Below are 14,817 nucleotides of genomic sequence, written 5' to 3'. Positions count from 1 at the left end.
TTACAGCATAGTGCATGCCATTCTGTCATGATGACATTATGATTCATTGTCATGGAAATCAGTAACCAAATTGCTACTTCAAACCGACTTACACAGAATATTGTAAAATGAATAGTTTCTGTATACTTTCTATGATGTCAGATATTATGTTCTCAGTCTTTATGAAGGATATGGGGTTAAACACCTCCCTGAGCTGTATTTCAGTTATATCCCAGTGTGCCAGGTCAATGTGAGACAAAAGTTTAAGCGATTCAGGTCAGAGACTTGTACCACCTTTGTGAAACCCAAGCAAGGGGCTGAAAAATAATATAAATGAATTGAAGAGGCTTACCTGTTTTCCTAACATCACCCGAATTACTCCAGCCCAGTTTGTGTTGAACAGGGAAGTAAATTAATCTCTTATCACGATTTGGGGTCAGGATGCACAGCTCATCATTGATAAAATATGTAGTCAGTTTGCAATGTTCGTCCGACAATGTGGCTACGCATAACCCTTTTAGTAACGATAATATAACCGTGTGTACATTATTTACACACGAACGGTTGCCATCGAGTGGACATTGATAAAACACATACTCATAGATCCCTCCCATTCCTCGTCTATTACATCTGTCTGTCGTGTGTTAAATAGTTGAATTGATGACGCTTATTCATTTACATGTATAACAAGAATACATGTTTTCCAAATGATGCCAATACGTGGACATAGGCTTATGCAAAACACAGCAAACAAAAGGTATATTTATCTGACTCGAGGCAACAATATGGGAGCGACGAAGGGAACTGGAACTGATAACAAGAAAACGATCGTATGTTGTTTTCTGTAGCAGACGTATCGATATACACGTATACTAAGTTTACTCTAACAGGAATCTACTGTATTCAGAAATTAGATACCCCAGTTACTGCTCTCACCCGTGAAAACAACTGTCGTTTAGACTGGTTAAGAAGTGTTCACAGCAGTGAGCTTCAGGTAACAACACTCTATATATACCGACAGACATCCAGACAAGTGTTGTCATAAGCCACATGATCCAGGATATATGCATATTATTTAACAATGATACAGGTAACAACAGGCTAAGAATACACTTAGGTTTTTCAAATAGCAGAACAAAAGCGAGGAATGATGCATGTTAATGTTGGTGCACATGGTTGTAATATGTCTGCTGTTATTGTACATATTAACACATACACAATTGTCCCATATTAACATAGTCGAGAAACAAAACATTTATTACGATAAAAATGTTTTACAATTGCACGGATTAAAGCCAAAAAAACAAACATAGCAAACCACAAAAACATTGATTTGTTGGATTAAACACTTGAAAGAATAATGTGCTGATCTAAAGATACATCACATGACATGGAAATTTCAAACTGGATGATTTAACAACAAAGCCACACAGTATGAACCAGCTGCATGTAAATAGGGCAACGTCAGACACGCCCATTGGTGGTGTGTGGGTGAGGGGAGGGATTGGTATTTGGGAGGGCATGGTTTTGTCGATGACCTTTCACCTTTCAAGCAAATTGCAATGTTACTTTTCGACATTGCGTACAATCGAGGGATAAGGCGGCAATAAATGTTGCTCTTGTGCTCAATCCCTTTGAATTTTTTGACAATAGAATATGATTAAAACAAATACAATCAACGTTTATTTTTCGAAGATCACCATACCGAAGTGTAATTTAAAATTAATCAACCAACTTAAGATCAAATATATGTCACGACATCAATCGTATTGTCTTACAACGTGACATGTCAACGTGACCAGCACAATACGTTTTAAGTTAACAACGGTGGATTGCTAATGGTAAACATGATATTCATTATGTGTAAAGGGTTAACATGGAAGGAAAAGAGACCCACCCAGAAAATCTAACCTGAAATTGATAACGAGTGAACACGCGACACAACAAAGATGTAAAGATGTTTAACTCTTCTGTTTTAAAGAACTAGCTTCCTGATATGGGACAAACGGGCATGTGGAGTTTTGATAAATATGGAAATATTCTTATTCGTTTAGGTTGTCATTTAATGAATGCGATGAAGTTATGATACAAGGTCTTCGCAATCAGGCATCCATCACAAACACATGCAAAGGCAAGTAAAGTATTCACATGAACCAACGCGAAAATATTAATCCTTCCACTTTCATTGTTTTGAATATACTCCTCCACATACATGAGCCTCAATTACAATTCAGATGATTATCCTTCATTTATGGCTATTACATAACACAATGGTAAGTTTACTTACACTGTTACATGCTGTTTATAAATATGTGTCTTTTCCTCTAATTCCGCATGTACTCTGTTTAACAGAATATGCATAATTTTGACTGAAATTTTGAGAAAATAGACCGGAGAAGAGGTCTTCCCTCAAATAATAGGAACATGTTCGAGGCCCTCACTTGATGAACATCCCATCCAATCATATTTATGTGCATTGGGGTGGCCAGATTGTGTGATCGGTTCAACTCTCAATCTCAATCTCAATCTGTGATCTACAGATCTACATTCAAGGTGCATGCGTGAGGTATCCATGTTAAACTCTCATTGGGAAAGCTCTGGAAATCGTACTTGTTCAAGCAGCCACACACAGTGCATGATCCTCGCTACAACTTAAATTGCACAGCCCATAAGGAGAAACAGGCCATAGTTCCCATGCTTGGATGATGATGGTCGGGTGGTTACAATGTGTGACCTGGTTGATTGTGTGTCATCGTACTCACTCAGCGTGATTCTCTGCTGATGCTGCCAAACACTGGAGGGCTCCATATTAATTATCTAGAGATCTTTCACAGAGATTATTTTTCTGTTTAATATTTAAATTTTAAACATTAACTTAGAAATATGCCTTTTGGTGTCGTTGAGGTATGTACTGTATGGTAAAATGATTATCGTTCTATGTTAACTGAATCCAGTATCATATCTCACTGTCCCTAATAGTTGATGTCTTGTTAATGATACGTTATGTAGAAACAAAAGAACTAAACATATAACATGATTTTATTACCTGAAACTGCTATCATCATTATCAACTCATTGCATTACTTATAACATACAGATGTAATCAAATTAGAAAGACAACTACAAGAATGAATAGAACAAGGACGACACATATACGTAAAACTTAAACATGACTAGATCATGTTATGCTTCTGCTGACTGCCTTCATAATCTACAGTTCATTCAAACTTTAGTAAAGGTTACTCGATTCATTGCATATATGTAACATTATGATGCAGAACTCATAATCATTGTGATAGACGCGGGAATCTGCATTTTTGTAAACTAAATGCAGCTCCTTCGATCAAGCTGAAAACAAACACACCACATCATTCCAGAAAATCCAACCTCCCTGGGCGTTATCTGTTTAAGTTATCTCATGGGTGTGACGTAATCACGTGGCGACCTCTTATATCGTGAGCATACTAACATGCGTCAGAGAATGATAACATAAGAGTTGACGAGTTTAGGACTAGTCATGGTTATACTTCAAAACAGTGTATAGACAATCTTAGATAACCTCTAATATTATGTGTTCTGTGTTAACTAATGTGATGTTCTAACTTATACTGTGATTGAAGAATAAAACAAGCCCTTACACTCGTTGCAGAAACGCACCACAACCCTGAGCTGTAAACCCCTCCCAAAGATAATGGATGCTGTATAACAAACGTCACAATGCTAATTTCTCGAGTGACCAACTTCTTGCCACAATTGTACATTTTCACCAGCCCTGTGGTGGTCAAAATCATCAAAATCGGATAAAAAGTTTTTATTCGCCATATCGTTTGCGCAGTCTCCACAGATGTTCACAAGTCTATTTTGAGGCTTAAATTTTGAATTTTAAGAAGTGGCCAGCTTCTTGCCAAAATTGTACATTTTCACCTGTAAAGAATCGTGTCAAGCGGAGACGGTCTGTTCAAGATAATATCGATGTGATGTATTATATCGCCAAGACGTGGAATGTTGGATAGGCGGTACGTTGTATTCACATGTTGAACATTCGAGGGTTAGGGACTCAGAAGGCGTGGGTCAAACTTCAATTGAATCACCTCTGGGTGTTATAGGGGCAGTGGGATAGCCTTGTGGTTTAAGCGTTTACTCGTCACGCCGAAGGCCCGGGTTCGATTCCTCAAATGGTAACAATGTGTGAAGCCCATTTCTGGTCTCCCCCGCCGGGATATTGCTGGAATATTGCTAAAAGCGGCGGAAAACAATACTCATCACGAACTCATTCACTGTATCTAATAATAATCGGACAATAAGCGCATGCCTTGAGTATTATTGTCTTTCATATTAACACCATTCATCTTGCGGACCACACATGACATGGGTCTTCTTCAAGATCATCTGTGATGTCAATATGACCGTCATAGAAACATGCACGCCCTGTTCAAGTATACATGGACATTACATTTGTCACATATGTCTCAATCACGTTGACTTTTCTTATCATGCAGACATCAGGCATGCTATAAGGAATGTTCATCGCGTTTCATGATATGCCTGGTAGTATTTTCATAATCACTGTCATCAGGTTGTACGTCATTGCAGTATGTATGAGGTCCGGCAATGACGTCATAGACGGAGGCGTCTCCACGAACCTCCAGCGACACATACTGCTTCTCTAGTTCAGCGTTGGTTTTGGCAACTTTTTGTTTAAGTCTGAAAGAATGCAAAACAAGAAATTTAAGTTTTTATCTGATTAACTAATCTTGTTGATTTTGGAACTGATTCAATACTGAAAACACTAAAAGTATAAACACGTTGTTTCAGATCGATTGTTTGTAGAATTGCAAAGCAAATTCTCAATACAAGTGTGTATATGCCAACGAGTTTTCATTAGAGAAAGCTCATATTTGAAGGTAAGTAACAGACTGATAAACGAATAAACCAGGAAGTAAAACCCTACCTGAAAACGAGAGTCGTGGTTGCAGCTGAGTAAACGCCAAGCACCACCATCAGACAACACACTACGATGAAACGAACATCTGAAACAGGGTAAAAGTCAGGAGTCATGGACATGTACCGTATATATTTGGGGTAACATCGATTTATCTGGGAACTTTCTCCCTCATTACTTTTGGCTAGACATCAAGACACCATCTTTCATATAGCATAAGATATGTATTGATCATATGGGTTCAAATGTCAGTACCTGTTTTGTGTCCACTATTCTCGTTCTTCAAAAGACTCGCTGTGCCTATATGGATAAAAAACATAATAAACCAAGCATGACAGATATCTGAATCTTACAACAATAAATCTACATTAGAACGTTTGAACTGGCTTCTTCAATATTATCATAGTCATGTAACATCGTGATGTTTGACACTTATACGTGTATTAAACATACTGCCGTGCCGCGTAAGGCCATACGTAAACACATTTTTTGCAAATTGTGTAAGTGGCGGGTACTACTCGTAGAGCAGGACATGCCTACCCTTTTCGCGGACACACTGATATTCAGTCATCTGTTGATATAATTTTCACAACTATTTTGCCTTTTACCCCCATCGAATCTATTGCGGCAGATAATCGATAGTATTCTCTGGAGTTGACTTTGACTGCTGTATGGTCACCTGCTGATTGTGTCAGTTATATTTCATCTAGATATTCCTTAGCACCCAAAAATATATTTATTGTTAACAATGGCGTTTGATGTTTGTATCCAAAGTATATCAGATGTATAGTTTGCATAGTCACAAAACTCTCTCTCTCTCTCACGTTTCTCACTCTTTCTCTCTCAACATTACGAAATATAGTGAATAAGGAAGGATCCATACGTCCAGTGCATTGTACATTAATGTTTTCTCAACCATTAGGTTTATGGGCGAAATAAGAATGAACTAAATATAAAATATGAAAGAAGGATATGTCGTGTGAAATAAAGAACAAATTATTGAGTGAAGATTTATGAATGGATTACGAAATATAGTGAATAAGGAAGGATCCATACGTCCAGTGCATTGTACATTAATGTTTTCTCAACCATTAGGTTTATGGGCGAAATAAGAATGAACTAAATATAAAATATGAAAGAAGGATATGTCGTGTGAAATAAAGAACAAATTATTGAGTGAAGATTTATGAATGGATTACTCAATTCACATATACGAATGTCATATAGCTTTATAAGCATCCACATGAACTGACTCTTCTCCGCTGTTGTAGTGTGATATCCAGTTTGACATTCCCCCGTCACCTTCTCACACACCTCACACTGGTTCAGACAGCTGCAGACACCGGAACAGTGGAAGCCGTATGTGTAGTCTGCACATTCTGTAATCAAATAGGTTTGTAACAAAATCATGTTCACTGAAGTAGTCACAATGTCGTGCCTGTACATAGATTAAAACACAGCCTTCCCTGTAAACGTATGGGTTGGCTCATTTTACAACATAAAAAGTCACCTGCTACCTGCTACCTTTGAAGGCCCTCCGTGTTTTTAGTTGATGACTGTGTGGCAGAAGAAATATCTGCTACATATTAGCCAGATGAGTATGCAAACAGTATTTTAAATGGGTGGTGATTAAACGAACTGAAAACAAAGGAGCAAACGTATGTGAAATTTCGCTACAGTTTATGTCTTTCTAAAAGCAGAATGTACCAAAATAAAATTGACTTTATATAATTAATAAATTGTTTTTCATTACTTTCATCAACCATCTCTGATTCCCAAGTCCATGTTTTTGCGTCAATGTTTCCACTCCTTAATTAAGCCAGTAGGTTTCATACACATGACTAAGGACTAGCTTTGTGAATTAGCCTACAATACAAATACATCTTATTTACCCACTACAAGATTTCAAATTATACATATCTATTAACAATATTTGAATAAAACACATTTTTCAACAGGAAAGATTGGAATCATATCCTACCCTCCTGGCATCCAGATCCGCGTATCCCAGCAGGACATCCACTTCTACAGTTACCTGTCACCTTGTCACAGATTTCAGTTCTGTTTCTGCATTTACAATGTTTGCTGCAGTCAGTGCCAAACAAGCCATCCTTACAAACTGGAAAAGACCAACAGGCCTTATAACGTAGCCATATGAACTTGTACAAACGATCAGCACAGTGAGAATCGATGTTCGTGGGAATACTCACTTCTTGGCCAAATTTCACATAGATGCTACCTTCTAAATATAGAATACTACAGGAGTTCTCGTTAAATACCAGAACTATTTACGAGTTTCATGAAATTGGTATTACACGGGAAATTATTTTTTTATTTCTTATTTGCCGTTAATAACTGTCATAGGCAGATATCTACGCGATCCATGGCATCCATGGATCCAAGCCAAGGGATGTTGGGAGCGTTTTAATACCTAAACACTCGCTTTGGTATAAAATATAGTGAAATACAGCTGTGTGTTTATCAAACGGGTGATCTCTTCACGGCCGAGAAATGAAGTAGGCTTATCCAGATTCAGCTCATTTTGTCACTCACCTACAGTCCAGGGTAACACAGTACCATTGTTCCGTGTCAGATGTGTTTTCTGGCGTCATTGTGCCAGGGACCGTTCCGTTGCGAAAACGGTAAAACGGCCTTTAGCAAAATCTCATTCTGGTATGTCGAAGCATCTAAATTCACATTATTAATAAATATCAAATTTCGTCCTTCAACCCTTAGTCATAATGCTACTTACAAAGTGAGTGAGTGAGTGAGTGAATGAGTATGGTTTTACGCCGCTTTTAGCAATATTCCAGCATTATCACGGCGGTGTCCCTAAAATGGGCTTCACACATTGTGCCGAAGTGGGCAGTCGAACCCTGGTCTTCGGCGTGACGAGCCAACGCTTTAACCACAAGGCTACCCCACCGCCCCTCCTTACAAAGAGGTTGCCTTCAAGAAACATGATGTGACGTCACGTTCACATAGACGCCTGTATATACGTATCCAGCCATCGGGTCAGTGATGACGGAAACGTGACTCATCGTTGAAAATGTAATAAAATGTCTATGCTCTAAAGTAATAATAATGCCTACACAGATTACATTTCTGTCGAGCCAAAGTCCACGCCTGCAGGTATGCTCATAGTGCTACACAGATCAGCGTGCTCTCAATGGCATTCTCTGCTCACATTGGAGTATATAACATGTAAGCTGCCAAAGAGGCGCTAGAAAGTAAGAACTCACATCATGATTTGGTGATATTTTTTGTCTTTCGGCTTGCGTTATTATGTATATATACGGTTTTGGCTGAAAAACCTGCCACCTCACTTACCTTGAAAATGTAAAACATGGACCCTGAGAAACCAAACCTCGGAGTATTTTTATTTAACTGTAATGTAATCAGGAACGGTTTCTAAAGCTTCACATAGACATTCCTTGCTCAGTCAATACTTTTTATCGGGCATGAATCTGATTAGATTGGAGAGATACATGAAATTCGGAAAACATTGTTCAAGCTTTATACAGTAAAAAGTAAAAATTCCAACAATTCCCCATACACTCGATCCCATTGCTAACATGATACTGAGGGATCTGTGTTTCTAAATCTTCATTCAGTCCCTTTATATTCTCAAGCCTACTTTATTAATTTGACTTTGACAAGAAAGCTGCATATTATTACTTACTATAATCTTTAGTTGAAGGCTTTATATCTTAATGTTTCATGGAAATAACGTAATAGTGGTAGGTAAATTTATGGAAATAGGCGTAACCCAATGATAATAAACAACTAAAGGCCTCTGGATTTTGTGAAATGTTTCTTGGTCAGGTTACGGACTGGCAGCACCTCCTTTCTGACCCCATCCTTCTATCACTGTGATCGCTCACACTATCAATTTGTTGATGCGGGTGGAATTAATTGACATCTGGCTGTTGTTGTCGCGTGAGATAACTGCGTAAGTTATAAGTTTTAATATACAGTTAAACTATAACAAGAGTTTGCACACTAACGTGGCTATATCCACCGCCCCTGTTGCAGAATTTATGACATAATTACATCTAAACAAACCCTTACCTTTTTTAACCGAGGTGGAACTTGTTGTCATGGAAATTGTAAAAAAAGGAGAGTTTGCCACTAACGCGGCCAAGTCTCCTGCCCAGCAAATGAAGTGTATATTATGTCAACAATAGTGAAAATATTCAAAATGTTGTAAGGTGTAAAAGGCAGCAGGGGAGCATCTACTTGATGTAAATGCAAAATATCCTGAAGAAACAAAATAAAATGTTGCAAAACACAATTTCTATGACGTTCAAGAACGAAATGAAACCTTCTCCACAAAAATATGATGGAAGTACAAACTGACAAAACCAGTTACTACATTTACTACTGAATTCATTAGAGTGTGAGAAAGAAAAAAAATTACAGGTCATGTTACTGGCATTCACTGCGAGGAAGTAGGCTGCCACGAGTGCCACACACATTTTATGTTGTGGCTTTTTAACAATATGGTCATACCATGTGAAATGGTAAAGTGAAAAAACAAATAAGACCATATTATAAAAGTGAATGTTAAAACTCTACAGCACAAAAGTCTTCATATCAACATGTGCTGAAAACTGTAAAAAGTTTCATAGAGAAGAATGCTGTCTTATCGCACACTCATCTCTGTCATAATCAATGCACAAGAGGAGATGATGGATTTGATAATGAAGTCATTCAACGAAAGTTATACTCAACCATTATTGAGGCACATACTGACAACTTGGAAGAAGGCACGCACAGTTTCCCCTACTATGGGAGATACCTCCAAATGATGACAAACACAAAATGTAGGCACACCATTTTTTTTAATTATTACATAAGATTCCTGAAACAGGTTAAATGGGTATCAAGTTGAATTGTTTGGCATTTAAAAGAAGAATTCATAAATTTCTTTTCTCGTTAACCTTTTTTAACCGAGGTGGAACTTGTTGCCATGGAAAAATATAAAATATATACATTTCCAAAAAAATTAAATACTAGTAGTAAAGACACCAGTAGATCTTTGGCCTGACAGACCTGCAAAGTTTCACGAAAAAATATTTAACGGTTTATGAGTTATGCTCCGGAAACACCACGTGACGGACGAAAGGTCGGAGCCTGTTTCTATATCCCCCGCCCCGCCCCAAAATATTTAACGGTTTCTGACTTATGCTCCGGAAACGAAACGTGACGGAGGGACGTACGGAAGTACGGACGGACGGAGCCCGTTTGTATATCCTTCGCCAACGTCGTTGGGGGATAATAAGCCGAGACTCAAAACGACAATTAAAACAAACACATTATGTGAGAATTATTGCAATAAATATAAATCTAATTTACATTTAGCCTAGTTATTTGTCAACCATACTTATACAAAAATGAATTGAGGCATAAATAACATTAAAATATAACTCAGGAAGACTTGAAACATTTACCTTTGATATATATTTAAACAATAATAAACACAGATATGTATCAAACATGTGTAACTTTGTAAAATAAAAATACATGAATTATGACTTACCGTCCTGGCATCCAGATCCCCTTTTCCCAGCCAGACACCCGCTTCTACAGTTCCCGTTCGCCTTGTCACATACTTCAGTGATATTGTTGCACTTGCACTTCTTGGTACAATTAGTGCCAAACCAACTGTCATGACATACTGCAATAATACATTTGGGTTGGTTTTGTACACATAACATGCTCTTTTTATCCTATGAAAATGCAAGCATTACCAACACTAAATACTTTGCATAACAGAAGATGGTGGGAATTTGAAAAAGATATTGATGACACTTGCCACGTCTGAACTTACCTTGACAGTGCAGTCCTTGGAAAGTAGGTGTACATTCCCGTTTACAGACGCCTGTGATCTCATTGCATCTTTTAATTATCTTTCCCACTCAATTGTATGTATAATATGTATATAATTCAGTGAATTCAGTATAATTATACATATAAATGGAATGCCCATCAACTGTAACATTACCTTTACAGTACGGTTCTTGATGATAAGGTAGACAACCAGTTTCACACACTCCACTTGTATGATTACACGTGACACCAGTTGAGCAGGCACCGCAAACTTGAAGGCAGTCTTCACCGTATGTCCCATGCTGGCACTCTGAGAATTAATATTCTAAGTCAAAATGTAAAATATTTGTATATTTGAGTAGCTATCACTTACTATGCGAGGCAGCCGTGTATATCATGAGAATGTGTTAGCTTAAGCAGTACTACCTTATTCACCTCTAAAACTTATAATTAAACGCATTGAGAAAGCATGGTGCAGTCTTGTGAAACGAGTGTTCCCCACAGTGTTTGCACACGGTTTGAGCACTTGTTGAACACGTGTGTGCAAATCGTGAAGTCCATCATTTTACAGGTACATGTTCTGGCGGCAGGGGTGATTTACACTTATCAAGTACTTAATGGAGCTCTAGATTCAACGGGGGCACGGGTGTCCCAGTCGTCTAAGGCGCCGCGATTCGCTGTGCAGAGTTGCGTCCATTGGGCACGCCAGAAACCTATGTTTGTGGGATCGAATCCCGGTTCTCCCCGATTATGTTTCTAGGTTTGTCAGCACCATACCCGTTCTCGTGGGTTTCACCGAAGTGGTAAACGTCTGAGACCTGCATCACTTCGGGCTTTCCTCCCACATTAAGCTGACATGCTGCAATATAACTGGAATATTGTTAAAAGCGGCGTTAAACCCAACTCACTCACTCACTCACTCACTCACTCACTCACTCACTCACTCACTCTAGATGAAGCAAAGTAGAATAAACTGTGTCTGATGATTCATTATTACCCACAGGGTTAAAACTAACAGAATTCATAAATATCGTGTCTGCACTAGTGCAAATATCACTTCTCGCTCACCAGTGTATTGTTTCCGTCATCCGTACAGCATTGTTGACGTCATTCAAATCACAATGTGACGTAAGTATAGAATGACGGTACACTAGAAATGACGTCATAGCTAAAGGTGATCAGTTCAATTTTTGTAAAGGAGAGCTCAAAAGGATGAAGAAATAACAGATAATACAGAAAATATTACACTCGCATGTATGTCATCCTGATTTTACGTAACTCGTGTAGACTTTATAACATTTGTATTACCCTCTCTCTCGCTTGAGAAAAGCCAGTATGACACACATGCTCGTATAATAATCTCTATTTACGAAATGTAGGCATTTCAGCGTGTCACATCGGTAACACAGTGACTTAGTGTTGTCTGCCTCGCCACCGAGTTTGATAACAGTGATCAATCAATTAGTTTCTACAACATTACATGTCATGCATGCACACTTCTCGCAATATGCAATGTACATGTATGTACGGATGCGAATGGTTTGTATATGATAGGTCAATAGATGGAGTTACATGATACAGGCGTTGCCAATGATCATCTGTTACTATCTATATCACAGCTACAATGACATGAACTCGTTTCCAAAATTACAAAGACAATATTAACTACGAAATGTTAAAAGATACATAGGTTAATATCCAAAAGAGCACCAGGCCGTGATTCCGCTCTCGGCAGTCTGTCGCTGCCCTTTTAAGTACAATGTCGTCGACAGGTAGCCATCGTCACCTTGTTATGTTATTACTTAAGTATTATACCTCAGGATGTAAGTTTTAACAAGTCATAAACACTTGCGATTTAGCTACATCACCTCCGAACTTTGAAACAGAAAGTCCTGTACCTCTAAGCGGTTATCGGCCGGGAACGCCAAATTTAAATATCAGATAGTCCCGAGAAAGCCGAACTAATAATTCATAATTCATAATTTTGTACCCACAGCTACTAGTTTCTTTTATTAACAATACCAGCAATCAAAATAAAACATATACTTGGTAGTTGCCAAAATTAGGTCATCAAGAATAATTTCATCCGAATTCACGGTGGTACTGTTTGAGCCAGGATCTAATAGCTTCCTTTCCAAAGCTTGGTTTCAAATATACAAACCAAAAGCACCAGACCTAACTATTATAGATCCACCAGATACATCGGACTAGGTAACACGAAAAAAAAGTCTACTACACTCTGAGAAAACCTTCTACTTGCCAAAGGCCTAAAAATAATGTCTACGTTTTATGTAGCTCCCTGGTCCTAGAACAATAGTACTCGGGATGGCATTCTTGTTGTACATAAACGTGAGTTAGCTGGTTCCTTATTGTCTTCCTGAATTTTCTTGCCCTTGTACTCAGTAAATATGACAAAGAAATAACACTGTGTACACGGTTAAATAAATGCCCCAAACAGTGTAATACAACTAATAGTAACAAGGAAGCTGGGGAATCAGTGATGATCAATTAATTAATATCAGTGTAGAAGTTACCTTGAAGACATGTGGGCTTCAGATATCCAGATTCACATCCACCGAGACACGTCCCATTGTGTATGTCACATGCATCAGAATTCTTACACCTTCCACATTTCGTACATGAGGGGCCATAGAATCCTTGTACACACTCTGCATAAAGTATATAACATCATATAATGGGCAGGTGTCTCGGACGGGTAAAGCCAGTACTAAAATCGGTAGCACTTGAGGCCATTAACGGATGAATATGCATTTATGCTACGTCATATACGTACAACATTCAGTGTTTACAACATGGCGCCGTCCTTGTCTATCGGCGATAGTTTCGGACAAATAACTGGGATAATAGATCACAGTTTAATTATGAAGTCATTATTGGTTCAAATGGGACTGAGTATAAACGATAACTCGATGTCGTTTCGCTTCCGAACTGATGACGGTGCAGACATATTAGCCAGAAATACCCTTGTAGTTCGTTTCCGAACGTTCATTGGAGGCTGTACTTAATGTTGATATCACATATGAGAAATAAACGACTCGGGGTCGTTGCGCTCCTCATGGTTTATTCTCCCTGAAGTATTTTACAGTACGAGTCCACGAGTCGTTTATTTCTTAAATTAGCTGTGACTCAAAATGACAGTTAAAACAAACACAGTATGTGAGAATTACGTTCCGTAATATTACTCACCTTTACACAAGGGTGGACTGTATCCAACTTCACATCCACTTGTGCAGTTACCATCATCTTTCCTACAGCTTGCGACATCACTACAGTGACCACAGGTGAAGGAACAATTGAAGCCATATTGGCCTGAACCACAATCTGTAAGGATTGTCATTTAGCATCATGGCGAGAGTTAATAAAACGTCTTGAACACATATGTAATGTGTTTGGTTTATCTTTGTTTGGTTTATACGATTACCAAAATATGTTTACAATAGATTCATTACATGTATGAAATAAAAATAATTTGAATATTGTATGATGGTTACTGCAATGTGTAAGAATGCAATTACAATGATATCGCCATTCGTGTATTGGTCCTATTGCTGCTGCTGCTGCTGCTGCTGTTGCTGCTACCCCTACTACATAAAGCAATATACTGTTTTTGGAATTGACCCCAGTTAATGATAAGTGGTCATCCTTCTCCCTACAAGAAGTAGTAGTTTTCTCACAGATTTCAGATTTGTTTCGACACTGACAATGTTCGGAACAGCCACTGCAATCTTCGCGAAACAAAATTTTATGATCTTGTTGGATACACAGCACACATCCACATTTATTACAATAAATATAAATCTAATTTACATTTAGCCTAGTTATTTGTCAACCATACTTATACGAAAATGAATTGAGGCATGAATAACAATAAAATTTAACTCCAGAAGACTTGCTGCCTTTACTTTTAGTATATATTTAAACAATAATAATACAGCTATATATCAAACATGTGTAACTTTGTAAAATAAAAATACATGAATTATGACTTACCGTCCTGACATCCAGATCCCCTTTTCCCAGCCAGACACCCGCTTCTACAGTTC

General features: G+C 38.1%; 1 protein-coding gene across 1 annotated transcript; it reads right to left on the bottom strand.

Annotated features, from left to right (window-relative positions):
- Nucleotides 1–4,490: 4,490 nt before the first annotated feature.
- Nucleotides 4,491–14,077, bottom strand: LOC139460259 (multiple epidermal growth factor-like domains protein 10). The gene is made up of 9 exons (XM_071241766.1): nucleotides 13,942–14,077; nucleotides 13,288–13,422; nucleotides 10,929–11,063; nucleotides 10,464–10,601; nucleotides 6,903–7,040; nucleotides 6,175–6,300; nucleotides 5,177–5,221; nucleotides 4,931–5,009; nucleotides 4,491–4,683 (listed from the first exon to the last, which is right to left on the bottom strand). Exons 1-9 carry the CDS (start codon nucleotides 14,075–14,077, stop codon nucleotides 4,491–4,493), a joined length of 1,125 nt encoding a protein of 374 aa, XP_071097867.1.
- Between the last annotated feature and the right edge of the window lie 740 nt (nucleotides 14,078–14,817).

Source organism: Haliotis cracherodii, unplaced genomic scaffold (assembly GCF_022045235.1).
Source record: "Haliotis cracherodii isolate W230 unplaced genomic scaffold, xgHalCrac1.p SCAF_14, whole genome shotgun sequence".
Taxonomy (NCBI): domain Eukaryota; kingdom Metazoa; phylum Mollusca; class Gastropoda; order Lepetellida; family Haliotidae; genus Haliotis; species Haliotis cracherodii.
Note: the sequence above shows the minus strand (reverse complement) of the source record. Positions and strands in the feature narration are given on the sequence as shown.